The sequence below is a fragment of the Caretta caretta genome, chromosome 9 (genome assembly GCF_965140235.1).
Source record: "Caretta caretta isolate rCarCar2 chromosome 9, rCarCar1.hap1, whole genome shotgun sequence".
Lineage (NCBI taxonomy): Eukaryota > Metazoa > Chordata > Testudines > Cheloniidae > Caretta > Caretta caretta.
In genome coordinates, this window is record NC_134214.1 from 63403568 (window position 1) to 63421168 (window position 17601).

General features: G+C 43.6%; 1 protein-coding gene across 5 annotated transcripts in view; it reads left to right on the forward strand.

The window, feature by feature from the left end:
* LOC125642914 (cell adhesion molecule DSCAML1) overlaps positions 1–16947 on the forward strand; it is a 35352-nt gene extending 18405 nt beyond the window's left edge. For 2 of the 5 annotated variants that reach the window (XM_048864867.2, XM_048864866.2), the window contains 8 exons: positions 243–512; positions 3113–3241; positions 5472–5573; positions 6933–7055; positions 8290–8385; positions 8918–9010; positions 10222–10277; positions 15943–16947. In XM_048864867.2, coding sequence (XP_048720824.2) covers positions 243–512; positions 3113–3241; positions 5472–5573; positions 6933–7055; positions 8290–8385; positions 8918–9010; positions 10222–10277; positions 15943–16038 — 965 coding nt within the window. In that variant the 3' untranslated portion in view covers positions 16039–16947. The remainder of the gene's footprint in view (positions 1–242; positions 513–3112; positions 3242–5471; positions 5574–6932; positions 7056–8289; positions 8386–8917; positions 9011–10221; positions 10278–15942) is intronic. The other 3 variants (XM_048864868.2, XM_048864870.2, XM_048864869.2) reach the window with 3 other exon arrangements.
* The last annotated feature ends 654 nt before the right edge of the window (positions 16948–17601 follow it).

Consider the following 17601-nt stretch of genomic DNA (forward strand, 5'->3'; position numbering starts at 1 on the left):
AGGCTATGAAAGTTTAGACGTGAGCTGCTAGAATTTGGCTTTTGACGTCTACCGAGCTATTAATCAATCCTACATCACTGGATGTTAGATGTATTCCTAAAACTTGGGAAATCATCTTCTATCATATAGATAAGCAGATTTAATTGTTTGATTTAGATGCCTAACTTTAGATACCCGAGTTTGTACATTTCAACCAGGATTTTTAAATGTGTATATAATCTCTCTTTCCCCCCCCTCCCAAGAGCCTATCTCCAAAACTCAGCTACAGATAAATTCTACTGTGGCTGGTTCATCTATTGAATTATCCTGCAAGGTGCTGGTTGGCAAAGTGCAAGCTATTTATTGGAAGAAAGATGGGAAGCCCCTACCCAGGAACAGATGTTACTGGTTCTCTGAAAACTTCAGTCTTTTGTACATACCAGAAGCACAGAAATCAGATTGTGGATCCTTTTCTTGTAATGCCAGCAGTGATATAAACTGGCAGGAAACCTCAGTGAATTTGACCATTGAAGGTAAGTGTTTTATTAGCATCTTCGACTGCAAACACTTGCCATGGCTAGTGCCAAACTTGATGCTTAGTGGTGCCACATGTTACCCTCTTCAGGTTGCAGATTAGATTAATGAAATGCTAATCTCTCATATTCTTCTCCCCCTTTCAGAGTTCCTAGGCTTAATTCTATTAACCATCCATGCAAATAACACAACCTTAGAAAGTAAAATTGCATAGAGTGATGTTAGAAGATCCTCTTTGGATAACGTTACAAGTATTTTGCTATGTGGTAGCAACAATGCATACAGAAGGCCCGACTCACTGCTGCAGGATGCCAGTTTTGAAACAGCATGTAACTCCTCTGAAATCAATGAGTTACCTCAACACAAAACTGGAGCAATGCAATGGTGAATCAGGCCCAGCGAAACGTACATGTTGATGCTTCCTGACTTATGCAAGGGCTCATACAGACAGTCCTAGGAAGGATGAAAGTCTGAGACATGTAATTGATTTAATCTTCACACCTGTTGTGGAACCCTGCACTTGGCATCTTTAAGAGCTTCCAACGTTTGCATGAGACATCCAGCTCTATTTTCTACAATACCTCATATTGTTTTCCAAAGCGTTACATACATTTAAAACTTATGATTGAAATTTACAAGTTTGGGTACCCAAAGTGAGGCACCTAGGTTTAGATTCACAAACGGATGAGGTGTTGTAACGCTCAGCGTCACAAAGGATAACTTTTAGACCCCTAGTGAAATCACAGGAACAAAACACCGGGACACACACAGGCTGCATTAGGCACCTCATCTCCCTATACAATGGATGGGGAGAGATGTGCACTCAAGAATCCAGTTCACAAAAGCCAGCACAGTAGGTGGGGAGCCACCAAAGCTAGCCAATGGAATATGCCAACAAGAGGAGGCTCCTCCTCCTCCTCCTCTCTCCCCTCTCACAGACATAAGCACCTGAGTCCAGGCTACAGGGAGGTACCAAGCCCTGCTTGTGATTCCCAGCTGGGAACTCCTCTCCTGGACTTATTGGAGTCAGGGGAGTGGATCCTGGGTCTGCCACCTCTAACCATCAGGCTCCAGAGTTAGTCATTCTCACTCTCTCTGGTCCAGTGACTCTGTCTAATCACAGTGGAACAGTTTCAACAGGAGAGAATGACAGAGCCCCACATCAGAACATCCCGTAGCTCAATGGTTCGAGCACTCAGAGGTGGGAGATCCCTGTTCAAATTCTCTCTCTGCCTGATGGGGGGATTGAACCTAGGTCTCCCACATCCCAGATGTGTGTTCTAACCATTGGGCTAAAAGTTACAAGCTGAGTAGCACTACCTCTTCCTTCAGACAAATTTTGAACAGAACCCAATCTGGTAGGCAGCCTCAGAGCATGCCTACATGATTGGGCCCCACAGGTGAGTTAGGTGGGCAAACATCTAACTTCCCTGGCTCATGAATCCCACTGGATTTGTGGTGGAAGACAGGCACCTCGACGACTAGGAGGCGGCACCCATGCATGTTCCCAGAGGCAGAAACTTAGGCATCCAGGATACTTTGACCATGAAAATGTAGGTGCCAAGTGAATATAAGTGTCTACAGGGTTCAGTGGGAGTTTTGTGGGCAGTAAGGGAGCCTAAAAATAGGACTTAGGCCCCTAAATCTGGGATTTAGTAAACTAATACCTTTGTGAATCTAGGCCCTAAATCCATATCTAAACACCTAAATCAAGTGATTGATTGTCAGCATGGGTGCCAGGTTTGTATAATTTTTGGTGGTGCCCAGAATGGGTCCAAGCAGAGCCGTCCTGTTCATAGGAGAGACCAGAGCAACCTCCCCGGGCACCGCACTTGGGGGGCTCCATGCTTCAGGGGAATGTGGGGGTCCAGGGCAGCCTGAAGGGTTAGCACGGGGCCTGGCGCCACACTCATTACCACTTCAAAAATTATTTTTCCTCTCTTGGTATCCTGCTGTTAATTGATTTATCTCGTTAGACTGCCCTCACACTTGCTAAGGCAACCCCCACCCTTTCATGTATTTATATGTGCTCCTATATTTTCCACTCCATGCATCTGATGAAGTGGGTTCTAGCCCACGAAAGCTTATGCCCAAATAAATGTGTTAGTCTCTAAGGTGCCACAAGGACTCCTCGTTGTTTTTGCTGATACAGACTAACACAGCTACCACTCTGTTACTTTTCATTGTATCTCAAATCCGGGCTAGAAGATTCACCCCCATTTTAGTCTTTGGGACACTGAACTGAACTGCAGATAAAAAGGAAATTGTACTTATGTAACTCACACACCTTCTGGGTGTGGTGTTCTGTCCCATCTAGTGGCACCAAAACCACTTACAGAAAGATTAATGAGTCTGCTTTACAGTCTTGGTTAACAGCCGTATGGCTTTTAGCTCATGCAGTAGAGGCTCATGCCCTAAACTCCAGAAGTCCCAGGTTCAGTCCTGCCTGCTCACAACCAGGGTCTATCAGTGTTATACTTGCATTGTCCTTCAAGCAGAAAGAAAGAGCAGGGAAAACAGAACAGCTTTCAGTCCTCCTGAGCCCCTTCTGTTCTCAGCTTTCAAGTGATGGTTTGGATTTGTGTTGTCCATATTTTAGGTATCATGCCTTCACTGAAGCATGCACTGAAAATTTCTACTGTTGTTCTTGTTATTGCAACAACATTGGCTGCTGGATCTGGATTGGGCTTCATTATCTTGTGCTGTCAATCAGAAAAGAAAAAAATTAGTAAGTATTTCAGCTCATTTCCCTTGAATCTTTGACAGCATGTAAATAGCAAATAAACCTAAAATGTGCTTAATTTCTTCTATGTATGAAAACATAGGTGACGGAGTGGAGTTGAAGGCAAAAAGGTATGTGGTCTTACGCCTGTAGCAGGATACTTCAGTTATCTTCACTATATGTCAGTTTTCATGTTCACATCTGATTAGATTTCTCTGAGAAATTCCAAAGCTCCTGGGCATCTTCAGTATTCCAAGGCCAACATTTCCCAACCTGGGCTCCTAACGCCAGGGTCTGAAATCCATATGGAGGCACCTAAATGAGTGACCCGATTTTCTTTCATTAGTGCAGAGCGGCCAGCAGCTCCTACTGATGTCAGTAGAACCTGTGTTGCTTTCTTATAAGAACATAAGAATGGCCATACTGGGTCCGACCAAAGGTCCATCCGACCCAGGATCCTGTCTACAGACAGTGGCCAATGCCAGGTGCCCCAGAGGGAGTGAACCTAACAGGTAATGATCAAGTGATCTCTCTCCTGCCATCCATCTCCACCCTCTGACAAACAGATGCTAGGGACACCATTCCTTACCCATCCTGGCTAATAGCCATTAATGGACTTAACCTCCATGAATTTATCCAGTTCTCTTTTTAAACCCTGTTATAGTCCTAGCCTTCACAACCTCCTCAGGCAAGGAGTTCCACAGGTTGACTGTGCGCTGAATGAAGAAAAACTTCCTTTTATTTGTTTTAAACCTGCTGCCCATTAATTTCATTTGGTGGCCCCTAGTTCTTATATTATGGGAACAAGTAAATACCTTTTTCTTATTCACTTTCTCCACATCACTCATGATTTTATATACCTCTATCATATCCCCCCTTAGTCTCCTCTTTCCCAAGCTGAAAAGTCATAGCTTCTTTAATCTCTCCTCATATGGGACCCGTTCCAAACCCCTAATCATTTTAGTTGCCCTTTTGTGAACCTTTTCTAATGCCAGTAGATCTTTTTTGAGATGAGGGGACCACATCTGTATGCAGTATTCAAGATATGGGCACACCATGGATTTATTTAAGGGCAATAAGATATTCTCAGTCTTATTCTCTATCCCTTTTTTAATGATTCCTAACATCCCGTTTACTTTTTTGACTGCCCCGCTGCACACTGCATGGACGTCTTCAGAAAACTATCCATGATGACTCCAAGATCTTTCTCCTGATTAGTTGTAGCTAAATTAGCCCCCATCATATTGTATGTGTAGTTGGGGTTATTTTTTCCAATGTGTATTACTTTACATTTATCCATATAAAATTTCATTTGCCATTTTGTTGCCCAATCACTTAGTTTTTGTGATATCTGATGATGATGATACGGATCTCCTTGGTAGTCCTTTGAGATCTTCTGATGAGGCCTTTATTATTATGACTCCCATGCCAATGCCCTATCCACCAGATCCTGTTGCTTTAACTTATGTTAAATACTGATCGGCCTTTCCTTTCTCTCTCTTCCTCTCTTTCCCAGCTCATTTTAGTATCAAACTCCTCTGGGTTTCTCTTTAGCGGATGGGCTACTCCACCTCATGCTGGTATGAAGCAACTTTCACCCCAGGCCTCTCAACAAAATACAGAGCTTATTCCTAGTATGGCATGGAGGTCCCGTAAACCTGCCCCACTTCCAGATTTCTTTTTAATTACACGCATACTAGGCTATAACTATGTCCTCACTTCTTTACAAAGTGAGAGGCATGGGCACAGCAATATTTTAAGGTCCTTTCCTCTTTAATTCTCCTATAACTGACTAATAGATTGGGAGGTCTGTAACTAATTAGGCTGTGTTAATAGAAGTTCTTTTTAATATGAACTGGCACCACTCTCCTCTTGCGTGTGTGTGTATACTGAACTATCTCCATTCATCCCTTTGATAAACGGGATCTCTTCTGAGCTGCAAGGTTTTGTCTTATTTTAGAATCTGGTCCAACCTTTTCAGCACTTGAGGCCACATGCTAGTTTTGGGGCACCTCCACGGGCCATATATGGACATATGAGCTCTATAAAATGGCATCTTCCATGCAGCATGACCTTGCGTGTACAGTGCATGCAAGGTCATGCTGTGTGGAGGATGCCATTTTGCTCTACATGATCATGGATCATGATCTTGGATAGAGGACACCATGTTGTACAGCAGGTCCACTGGCGATGGGGGTGGTGATGTCACTCACTAATGTATCTGTTGCTTTCGTAGCAGGAGAGCTGTGGAGATGGCCTGTCGTATTCATCCATGGGCTTGTGTGTGTCTCAGCCATCCTGATGTTCACTGCCGCTGTCTTCTGGATATGGGAAGAAGGTAGGCCCACCTTGGTTCTCATACTAAAGGGTATACATGCAGTGAACGAAGCAGATGGAACAGATTGCAGAAGGAAACATACTCTTAGTCAAAGGAGCAGGTTCAGCACTAGACACAAAAAGCAAAAGCACCTTATTAATCTCATACCTGGAAGATTCAGAGGCAGGATGTCACCCTGTCGCTATAGCATGGGTTATATGGACTATAGAATCATAAAATCAGCAAAAGGGGAGAAAGGGCAGAAAAGGCAGGAGGCCACTGTACATATCCGAGATGGGAGATTTGAAATTAAAGCTCCATACAAATTAAAGCTCTAACCAGCACTTACTTCCAGAAGATGGCAACCACTTTTTCATCCCGAGGTGCCTCCTTTATCTTACTGCAGCCAATGATCCAAACTTTTCCAAGCTGTTTCCGTAACATAGATGGGGCTACATGAGGGTATAAATCACAGCACTCATAGGCCCCTCCCATGTCCTGAAATAGAGTTAAAGAGCCACTAGTAAATAAACCTGGCTTCCCCGCTGGGGTAGAGAGATATGCCCCTAAGATAAGTGCCCAGGTCTCCAATTTTATTATAAAAACCAGAAGGAAGGAAGGACGAGAGAGAAAATCAGTTCCAGCCCTTCCCATGTTGCCGTTCTGGCCCCAAAGCAGGACAGTATCAATATTCTGGTCAGCACTTAAACACAACTTCAAACGTGCACTTAAATCCCACTGAAGTAATCGGGACTTAAACTTGTATCTAAAGCTAAATATGTGCCTAAGTCCTTTTGTAAACTGGCATCTCTCTGACCCCTTCCATACCACCACACCTGCTTGGGACCCCCATTCCTTAAACCTGCACCGTGGTCATGCCACACAATTAATAACAAGGAACTTTGGTTCTGTCAGTCCCTTATTAGCTTAAACAGACTTTTAAAGATAGATTAACGTTTTTTCAATAACTTTTTTTCCCTTGTTACATCCCTGCAGGGTGGAATTAAGGTGGGTTGGGTGCTTTAACTGTATGTTTCCACACTCTATCGTGTTTGGTTGATTTACGTCTAGCTTTAAGTAGGAATCTCTTGGGTCTATAAAGCTTTTGAGGATGGGATGTTTATTATGATACATATTCTCATCCTTAACTCCAGCTGAACATGTTTTGGCTGGCAGTTATTAAACCACAATGAAACAGAATTAACCAAAACAGCCCTTCTGTCATCATAACTAAGACCCAGTCCTGCTACTACTCCATCTTGGCAGACCTCCAAGGGGACTCCTTGTGGCTGCAGGGGTCTGCCCAGGCAGAGTGATTTGCAGAAGCAGAGCCTAACTGTAGGTACAGCAATTCTAGTTTCATTCCATATTTCTCCACAGGTCTCACCACAGCCCTTGTATTGTATATGTTTTTCCTCACATGGGTGATCATGGTAACACTTCTCATAAGTGTGGTCTTGGCAATTTGTCCCCAACACCTTGGGATATTTAAAAAGAAAACAAGTAAGTAATAGGTTATTTGTGCATGTACCTATATATTTGTGACATTTAAGAAAAGGTTAGACAAACATCTGTCCGGGATGGCCTAGTTGTAGTTATTCCTGCCTCAGTGCGGGCAGATGGACAAGAGGATCTCAAGGCCTCTTCCAGCCCTACACGTCTATGATTCTCAGAGTGAGTGGTGTAGCTGTAACGTATTGTAGCGATTATCATTGGTTACACGATACATTTCTTGAAATGCTGAGCTTTGTTGGCACAGTTGGCCTGAAGCATGACAACTAGACTCCCCCAGTTAGTGGCCTTAGGCCTGTTTTTTTCCAATTCAAATTGTCCTCATATGCGCTTAACACTGTGCTCTACCTGTGGAAGGTAACAGACTTCTGCGTGCCCACCAGAGATGCTAGGTACGTACTCAGGCCGATTTGCCTCTCCCACGGCTGCGTTACTACTTTTGTCACGGTAGTGCAATGAGAGCTAGTGTAGGTCTGTCTCCTCAAGTTGGGAATCTCACCTCCAACTCAGAGTGTAGACGTAGCCTATATGTTGAGGGCGAAGTTTTGGCTGTCCGTGAGTGTGGCTAAAGGGAGAAGAAGGAACAAGGAAAATTTCCCCCCCAACCCCCCATCTTTAAAGGAGCCAGACGCAATACTGACCCAGCAATAAGCTGTGCAGTTGGCTAGCGTGCCTGCAGAATCCCATAGCCAGCAGGACTGTGACGCTGCAATTTCTCTCCTTATTCTTCTAGCACCCTTTGTGTGGTGTAAGTATAAACCCGCTCATTTCATGCATATTTTAAAGACTTTTAAAACAAATCTCACTGTTACAGCATAACACCTCCTGAGCAGCTGCTAGTATTTGGCAGCAGATGAAGTGCACTTTGTACCTTTCCCCCTTGCTGGCTGATACTTAGTAACGTTTGCCCATAACTGCTTTGCCTTAAAATGTTAAACAAAGAAAACATATGTACAGAGCGCTTAACATCACATAAAATGTTACAAAACTCAATAAACCATTGCAGACCTGTTAACTCCTGTTGATACTTGCTGCACTGAAGTCTCATGAGCGAGCGGAGACTCACCATGGGTCACCTCTAGAATCAGGTTTCAAAGGCTTTTGCAATTGAACAGAAAGCAGGAATGATTCTATATACAAAGAGAAGAAAAAAACAGTCTCGATCTACATTCAATTGTGTCAATCAAATATGGCAGCATTTTATTATTTCTTTTCTCTTTCCAAGTGTACTGCGTCATTCTGGATACTGCAGCTCTTGGGGGAGTGATTCTGGTTGTGGTGTTTGCCATCTTCCTTATACAGAACATCCAGCAACTCCAAAGTAAGCCTCCGTCCTTCACGGATTAAAATTTATACTGTGTGTTTTCCTGCAAAAATGCATTTTTTTAAAAAAGGGAATTTATTTATATTTGGTGCAAAATAGAGATTTCAAGTTCCCCCTGCAGCCCAAGAGGCTGAGAATCTCCATAGCACTAAATACTACAGGGAACTTTGGGCATAGCGTGTCCTCCCCATCTCCAGCCCTGTCCCCGGCCAGCCTTCTACGCCAGGGCTTGCAAAGAGGGTGTGGTGTTCTGTCCCATTTAGTGGCACCAAGACCTCTCAGAGAGAGTTAAAGCCAGGCGGCTTTTAGCTCACGTGGTAGAGTCTCATGCACGAAGCTCCAGAGGTCCCTGGTTTGATCCGAATGACCAGAGTCTGTTGGTGTTACATATGCACTGCTGCATCAGGAGAATTCTTCTCTGCCAGCTGCAGGGCTTTTACAGCCCCCGAGTCCCGGCCCTTGTGAAACTTTCCCCGAGAAAATAAACTAGTGACATGGTGTTTCATTCCTTTCTTCTTTTGACCTCCAGGACAAGGCTGCTCACCATTTTTTGACAGCAGAGCTGCCACCCTTATCTCTGCTGCAATTTCTCTCCTTATTCTTCTAGTGTCCTTTGTATGGTGTAAGTATCAACCCTGCTCATTTCATGCATATTTTAGAGATTTTTAGAACAAATATCACTGTTACAGCATATTGCACCATCCATTTTAAATATTCCTTATTTCCTCTGGGAGTTATAGAGAAAAAGGATAACCTTATAAAGTAAATTAGAAGGCAAGGGGAAGTAGATGAACTATACAGCCCATCTACCATCATTTAGTGCGAGGTGGAATAACAAATATCTTTTTAACTAGGAATCTTCTTTGGGGTTAAAATTATAAATATATTTTTATACATATCTCAGGCCTCCCCTAAAGTGAGATTCACCCCATGCAGAGCTAGCAGCAGGGTCTGTGTGTCACCGATGTCCCACTTACGCCCTGTAGCTCTAACTCCCAACTATTCCCAGAGCTGGGCAGTCCAGGCTTTTTCCTTCACCTTCGCTCCTCACAGCTCCTTCTGCTTACACCCTCACTCCTCCATGCCTCAATGCAGCACAGTAGGCAGGGGTAGGAGGCCAGTACAGCTGCTTCCCAGTCCTAAGGCAGCACATTTCACCCCCAGGAAGAGGCCATGGCATGAGGGAGATAGAACCAGTAATTACAAAGCAAGTCTGGGAGAGAAAGAACTGAGGGGAACACTGGATCACGGTGGGAAGAGCCAGCTGATGGGCAAAGAGAGGCAATAGCGAAGGGGAAAAAAGAGGTTGGTGACAATTACATGGTGTGCTGGTGCTGTTGGTTATGATTTCCTTTGGGAGGGACTAGGAGAGATTGCTGTTGATCCTGTTGTGATGGGAGGGGTCGGATCCCTTCCAGCACAAAATGATTTTATTGCCAGAGCTGCTAATACATGTTTGTATGATGATATAAATCCTCTAGCTTCAAAGCATATAGACTTCATTTTATCGGAACAGGGAAATAATAAAGGAGACGCAGGCAAATATGACTTTGATTACACCAAAATGCCAAAAACAAATCACTTCAGCCATACCTCTTCTTTACAAAAATGTTTTGCAAATTTTACTGTTTTCTCTAGTATTGCGGAAAGACAATAGTCTCCTGGAATTTGGCTCAGAGAACCACGCTCAGATCCCATTTTCTGAAGGGTTCTAGTTTCAATCTCATACCATAGAGGCTCCAGTGACTTTCTCGGTGTAACATCTTTTCTTTCCACTGGGTTTGATGTTTATATAAAACACTAAGCAGGGGTTAATCTGTCTATGCTTTCCAGATCACAGGAAGAAAAAAAGCCAAGGAAAGGATCAGCAAGAAGGACAGCATGCAGAAGTAAGGATGCAGTTGTTATATCAATAAAATAAAAACCAGCAGGATCTTATTAAAGGGGAAAAGGGAAAATGCCACATTTATTGTGAATACAGAAAGAATCATAGTAAGCAGTTAGTTATAGCTATAACATTCCATTAAATTTCATATTTATTCACACATTCATTCATACACACACACACACACACACAGGTTCTGCAAGGTTGTTATCATAGTTACCAGCCTTAGAGTTGCTCATGCCAAGCCACTGGCCAGTTGGCCTGGACATGAGGAGGGAGCAGGGCCTTGTCAGATGCTCATCTGATGCTCCTGGAAGTTGGTTTGCAGAATCAGACCCCAAAGTTCTCACTTTTTAGAGTCCATTTTTATAGGAATTTCTTCCTATGCCAGTCTATGGGAATTGCTTCATCATGCTGTTGCTGAATCAATCAGCAGATGATGGCTCCGTGCTGCCAGATGTTATCTTGTTCTTTGCTTCTCCCGTTCTTGAGGTTGTTGGGTAGATTCCAGTCTGCCCTCCGGGGGTCCTCTGGTTATTTCCACTTGATGCCTTCTTCAGCCGAGGGACACTGGATTCTTAGGCTGGCAACTCCCTGATCATTCAATTATTATCCACACCAAGCATCCATCCACATACATCCTCTATCTCTATTTTAATCACAATTGTTAACAAAGCGAGATGAATACAACAAAAGGGCGGGGAGTCTCTGGGTGCTGTTTCTGTTGTTACAGCGTATTGCTTTGAGTCTCTCTCTCTGTGAGTAGTTGTTGTTACAAAGAATTGCTTTGAGAACAGACTCTGTCTTAGAATGTACTAACACAATTAGCAGCTTGCAAGTTTCACACATAGAGGGAGAGAAACAGTATCAAAAACCAAGAGACCTCTTAATTAGTAATACCCTGTAATTTAAACTATGGGGAATCAAACTCATTTGTGATTTTAATACAGAATTTCTTTAATATCCATAAACCTGGAAATCCTGGATGCCCCATCATCTCAGGCATTGGCACCCTGACAGCAGGATTGTCTGGCTATGTAGACTCCCTCCTCAGGCCCTACGCTACCAGCACTCCCAGCTATCTTTGAGACACCACTGACTTCCTGAGGAAACTACAGTCCATCGGTGATCTTCCTGAAAACACCATCCTGGCCATTATGGATGTAGAAGCCCTCTACACCAACATTCCACACAAAGATGGACTACAAGCCGTCAGGAACAGTATCCCTGATAATGTCACAGCAAACCTGGTGGCTGAACTTTGTGACTTTGTCCTCACCCATAACTATTTCACATTTGGGAACAATGTATACCTTCAAATCAGCGGCACTGCTATGGGTACCTGCATGGCCCCACAGTATGCCAACATTTTTATGGCTGACTTAGAACAACGCTTCCTCAGCTCTCATCCCCTAACGCCCCTACTCTACTTGCGCTACATTGATGACATCTTCATCATCTGGACACATGGAAAAGAAGTCCTTGAGGAATTCCACCATGATTTCAACAATTTCCATCCCACCATCAACCTCAGTGTGGACCAATCCACACAAGAGATCCACTTCCTGGACACCACGGTGCTAATGAGCAATGATCACATAAACACCACCCTATACCGGAAACCTACTGACCGCTATTCCTACCTACATGCCTCCAGCTTTCATCCAGACCACACCACACGATCCATTGTCTACAGCCAAGCTCTATGATACAACCACATTTGCTCCAACCCCTCAGACAGAGACAAACACCTACAAGATCTCTATCAAGCATTCTTACAACTACAATACCCACCTGCTGAAGTGAAGAAACAGATTGACGGAGCCAAAAGAGTACCCAGAAGTCACCTACTACAGGACAGGCCCAACAAAGAAAATAACAGAACCCCACTAGCCATCACCTTCAGCCCCCAACTAAAACCTCTCCAATGCATCATCAAGGATCTACAACCTATCCTGAAGGACGACTCATCACTCTCACAGATCTTAGGAGACAGGCCAGTCCTTGCTTACAGACAGCCCCCCAACCTGAAGCAAATACTCACCAGCAACCACACACCACACACCAGAACCACTAATCCAGGAACCTATCCTTGCAACAAAGCCCATTGCCAGCTGTGTCCACATATCTATTCAGGGGACACCATCATAGGGCCTAATCACATCAGCCACACTATCAGAGGCTCGTTCACCTGCACATCTACCAATGTGATATATGCCATCATGTGCCAGCAATGCTCCTCTGCCATGTACATTGGTCAAACTGGACAGTCTCTACGTAAAAGAATAAATGGACACAGTAGAGGGAGAAAAGGAGTACTTGTGGCACCTTAGAGACTAACCAATTTATTTGAGCATGAGCTTTCGTGAGCCACAGCTCACTTCATCAGACTAACACGGCTGTTCCTCTGAAAGTAGAGGGAGAGAAACAGTACCAAAAACCAAGAGACCTCTTAATTAGTAATACCCTGTAATTTAAACTATGGGGAATCAAACTCATTTGTGATTTTAATACAGAACTTCTTTAATATGATCCAACACTTTACTCCAGAAAATATTTTCACTGGACTTTGAAAATATTCTCATTGGTTCCCCACAGTACAACAAAAACTGAGAGATCCCTCAATTCAACCAGAACTTTTTTGAGCTTCCAATACTTCAAAACACTTTACAACTGCTTGTGTAAATATATAGAGTTACACACACACAGGACTATTGTTTAACATTTCACAGTAAAACACCACATCTCTTTAGGCCAGGCAGGGAAGAATTTCACATGCAATTGAAAAGCTGAGACTTTCTGGAAGCAAAATGTAATGAAATAAGAACGGACTGCAGCCAGGATGGTGGGATCTGCTGCTTTTCCAGTGGCACTCTGCATTTTTCATGACCTGGCAGAGAGGAGTTCTGAATTTTCATCTGCTCTGGATGACAAGGCATCTAAGAACACAATGTCTCCAATGCCATGCCTGGCCATCAGTGCAATTCTGACATCAGGTTAGATTGTAGAGGGTGGTAATACTCGATTTCTTGCCCAGCCCCCTGCAATTCAGCAATAGCCTCTTCGTCTTGGAAGGAATTGTATCTCATACAGAAACACCAATGCTAGTTCTGGCTGCACCTGTTTTCTTCCTGGAGCTGCTCTCATCAAGAACTCTTGTTCCCTCTGCTGTCCGAGGAAGTGTCATACATAGGCTCCTGGAAGATGTCCCTTTGTTGTCCAGGCCTGGAGGTCAGGTGTGAAGAAATCAAAGGTGCAGCACAGGAGAGCAATTAACACACAAAAAATCATATTGCATTATCAGAAAGAGATTAATTTGATTTGCCGCCAAACTATGCTGTCACCTTCCTGTGATATTGTTAGTGACAAAATTAACCTAAAGGGTTTTAAAACCATGCACTGAAAGATATCAGTATTTTTTAAATATATGAACTCAATTTAAAAGATAAAACTACTTCTAAAACAGCAATATAAATATAATCCAAAGCAAGGAACGAACAACTTATTGAATTAAGAAATAGTGCTTATGGTGCCAAATTTGATTAAATGTCAAAGGATAGCTGAGGCATTGGATAAATTGCAAGTTCCATTCACCTAAAAGTTTAGGGCTTGAGATTGCTTCCTGTTGGAGAGATATTAACTGAATCCTGGCTTGGGCTAAATACATTTCAAACTTGAATATTATGCAGTCAACAGGTAGCAATCTCAAATTATTACAATTTATTATACTGAGCTATACTCTTTTCTCTCAAACTAGCGCTCAGCGTGGCTATTGTGAATCCTTCTGCTCCAAAATCTCTGCTCATGTACTCCTACAACACGGGACACCCCCTAATCCCAAACTTCCTGATATGTTAGCCAATTTTTTCCAATCAGATTACAGAGAACTACACCAATGAGAGATGAATACAGTTGTGGCTCAGTCCCAGGGCTCCCTAAGTTGCTGGAATAATTCTAGCTCATCATAAAGACTCACATTCAAACCGCATTATTACATAAATAAATGCAAAAGGTACATTGAAAATGGTACATATTGTATTAGAGAATAATAACGCTGAAGTGTTAGAATCATTCAGAAAGAAGTTGGTCCATAAAGCTGTTCTGTGAAATATGTTTTGTTGAGTTACTCCCCGTCCTTGTTTGTTCCCAGGACTCACTGGAGAGCAGAGGTGTTAGTTAACGTGAAGACAGTCTTTTGAAATTTCCTCTACCTTTCTCTCTTAGGAATTTGTTCCTATTACCGCATCCCCATATAATCTTATGGCCAGATCCCCGACAGTGGCTAAATTCTGCTCAGAATAACTGAGGGGAGTAGGCAGGAAAAGTGGCTCTAATCCCCCTTTCAACTCCCGTGATCCTGTAGGATGTTGGGGGATATTTTGGTCCTTGGCATAAGTTAGAGTGGCATAAGAATGGCTTTAAATTATACCAGTAAGAATTATGCCCCTACAAGTGCAGGTTAAGATACTGGCACAATAGATACACGCCAAAGGGCACAGCTCCTGAAATCACCTGATAACATCAGAATCTTAGCAGTTGTATTTTAAAAAACAGATGTCTATCCCTCATGGTTGTGAAGAAGAGCTTGAAACATGAGTCTAGTGTAACTGATACAGTGATGCCTGCCTGAGTTTGCAGAGAGCCTATAACCATAGGCCTGTGGACTTGTCTAGATGAATAATCAGTTAGTGGCAAGTTAGGGCATAAATCTATCCCACACTAGCCTGCTGGCCATCAAGTGTCTGTGCAGACCGTGCTACTGCACACTAAAATTTCCGTGGTGCCCATTGACCTACTCATGTTCCAAAGCAGAGTACCCCAAAGCACTCCAGGGAACTGTTAGTGAGCAACCACAGGGTCCATAGGGACCATTAGTGTTTGGCCAGCTAGCAAAAGCTAGGATCACACCCCAGCTTGCTGTGCACTAACTGTTTGTCTAGACAAGACCTGACAGGCATGAACTGCCCCGTTCATCTCAGTGGAGTGTTAACTCTGAGATCCACTGTTCTTGTGCTGACATCACCCAAGGGTTCCGATGTGCAGGGGGCCCCTTGTTGTTGCCACCTTTCATGGTTCTGGGGGCGATGGCAAGGCCTTCATACTCAGGATATATGCTTGAGTGGGTGGGGAATGAACCTTCCCTCATGCAAGGTAGGCCCCAGAGGGAGTGGTGATCCAGGGACTGAGGAAGCTGTATCCTGCCAGAAGAGGAGATGTAGTGGGCTCTCTACCAGCCCAGCAGATTGCTCTTGCTTGAGTGACACCTGCCACTGTTAGCTCAAGTAGGGTCAGGGGCATGGTGGGACTCCAAAGGGACCTGAATTGCCTTAATATGGCTTTTATCCCCTAGAGCCACTCTGTCAGCCAGGGATCACTGAAGCACAAGGTGCTCCAGCCCCATCCCCTCCTGCCATTTTCATCACCTTAGGTGGAGCAGGTGGCAGAGAACTGGCCATCCCAGCTTTTAAAAGACCTGAGGATTCTTCTACATCTGAGGAAGCCCCACCTGGCACTTCAGGACAGATTTCTGATGTGGGCTGCTCCCTGAACACCACAAATTGGTGGAACGAGAGCTATTTATGGTATCTTTAGTGCATGGTTTTTCTTTGTGTTCATGTAAAGGCTGTAATGTGTATCATGATGACAAATTTTATTTATTCTTATTCTAGGTTTTACAGTCCTTGAATGGCCAGAGCTGCAGAACTGACCAGCCAGCAAGCATGGTTGAAGGGACATCTGAGCCAAAAGTTAACATAGCAGAATAAATTTCAAACATTTTCATTGCTTTTCCTATGTAGGATATGTTAGGATATAGATATTCAGGCCTGTCTGTAAAGGCCTATACTTTAAGAATTTAGGTATGTTCTTATCACTTGGCTAGTTATAGAGGTATAAAAGAAAGAAAGAATCAAAATCACTGTCCGATGGTGTAAGGGCTTTCTCTTACTGTGACAGTCTGAGGCCCTGTTTTTAGGTTAAGGCCTTTGGCTAAGCAGCAGAGGCAGCCATAAGCTGGGAAGCGAGAGGTCACATCCTCACATTCCAAACTAGTCACATTGAAATAAGGTGCTATTGGGCTGTTAGGAAAACAATCCTGTCCTGATAGTGCCTATCACCTCCAGAGAAAGGGAAGTGCCTAGAAGATGTAAAAGGAAACTTAGTTTGATAGCATCCTGTCTGGCAAGAACTCACTTATCAATAGCTAGGATGTGAAATCCTTATTTCTGTGTTTGTTCTATCACTGTAATCCCCATTTCCCCATTGTTTGTCTGTATAATCTCTGTCTGGTTCTGTGATTGTTTCTGTCTGCTGTATAATTAATTTTGCTGGGTGTAAACTAATTAAGGTGGTGGGATATAATTGGTTAAATAATCATGTTACAATATGTTAGGATTGGTTAGTTAAATTTCAGGAAAATGACTGGTTAAGGTATAGTTGAGCAGAACTCAAGTTTTCCTATATAGTCTGCAGCCAGTCAGTCAGGAAGTGGGTGGGTGGGGGAAATGAGAACAGGGGTCGGGAAATTGGAATCACGTTTGGCTAAGGGCAGGAATGGGAACAGGGACACAGGTGTAAGGCTCTGTGGTGTCAGAGCTGGGAATGGGGACACTAAGGAAGGAAACTGGAATCATGCTTGCTGGAAGTTCACCCCAATAAACATTGAATTGTTTGCACCTTTGGACTTCGGGTATTATTGCTCTCTGTTCATGTGAGAAGGACCAGGGTAGTAAGTAGGTGAAGGAATAAGCCCCCTAACAGATAGAGTTAAATGAGGCTCCAGAAGCTGAAAGCCAGGAATGAAAGGTATGTATCCTCCAGGTCAGTGGTTCTCAGGTGGGATTACAAGGCAGTATTTAGTGTATCAGAGCTTAGGATGCACCATGGTTTCTGTTTAAAACTGACTTTTTAGTGCTCCCTCCAAACAAAGGTACAATGATCTGCTTGAAATTTGGAATGCTCATTCAAGACCCAGGGTACAGTTTGTAATATAGATTTAGAGTCTCGTAGCCATGTGTTTGTGACATACAGCCACCCTCAAAACAGGACCCATGAAAATAAGCTAGTTTTTGTATGTGAAGAGATACCTGGAGGGAAGGTGATCTCTCCTCCCCCAAGAATACTTTGTTGCCTAGAACAAAGTCACTTACTGTAGGAGGAGGAATAGAATCTAGAGGTGAGAACCTGGCTCTGTTGAAGTCAAGGGGAGTTTTGCCACTAGGTTCAGGATTTCACCCTAGGTCTCTGCTAGGGGCAAGTCTACACTAGAGTGCTACATGGGTGCAGCTGCACTGATGCAGCTATAGCAGATCTGGTGAAGATGCGCTATG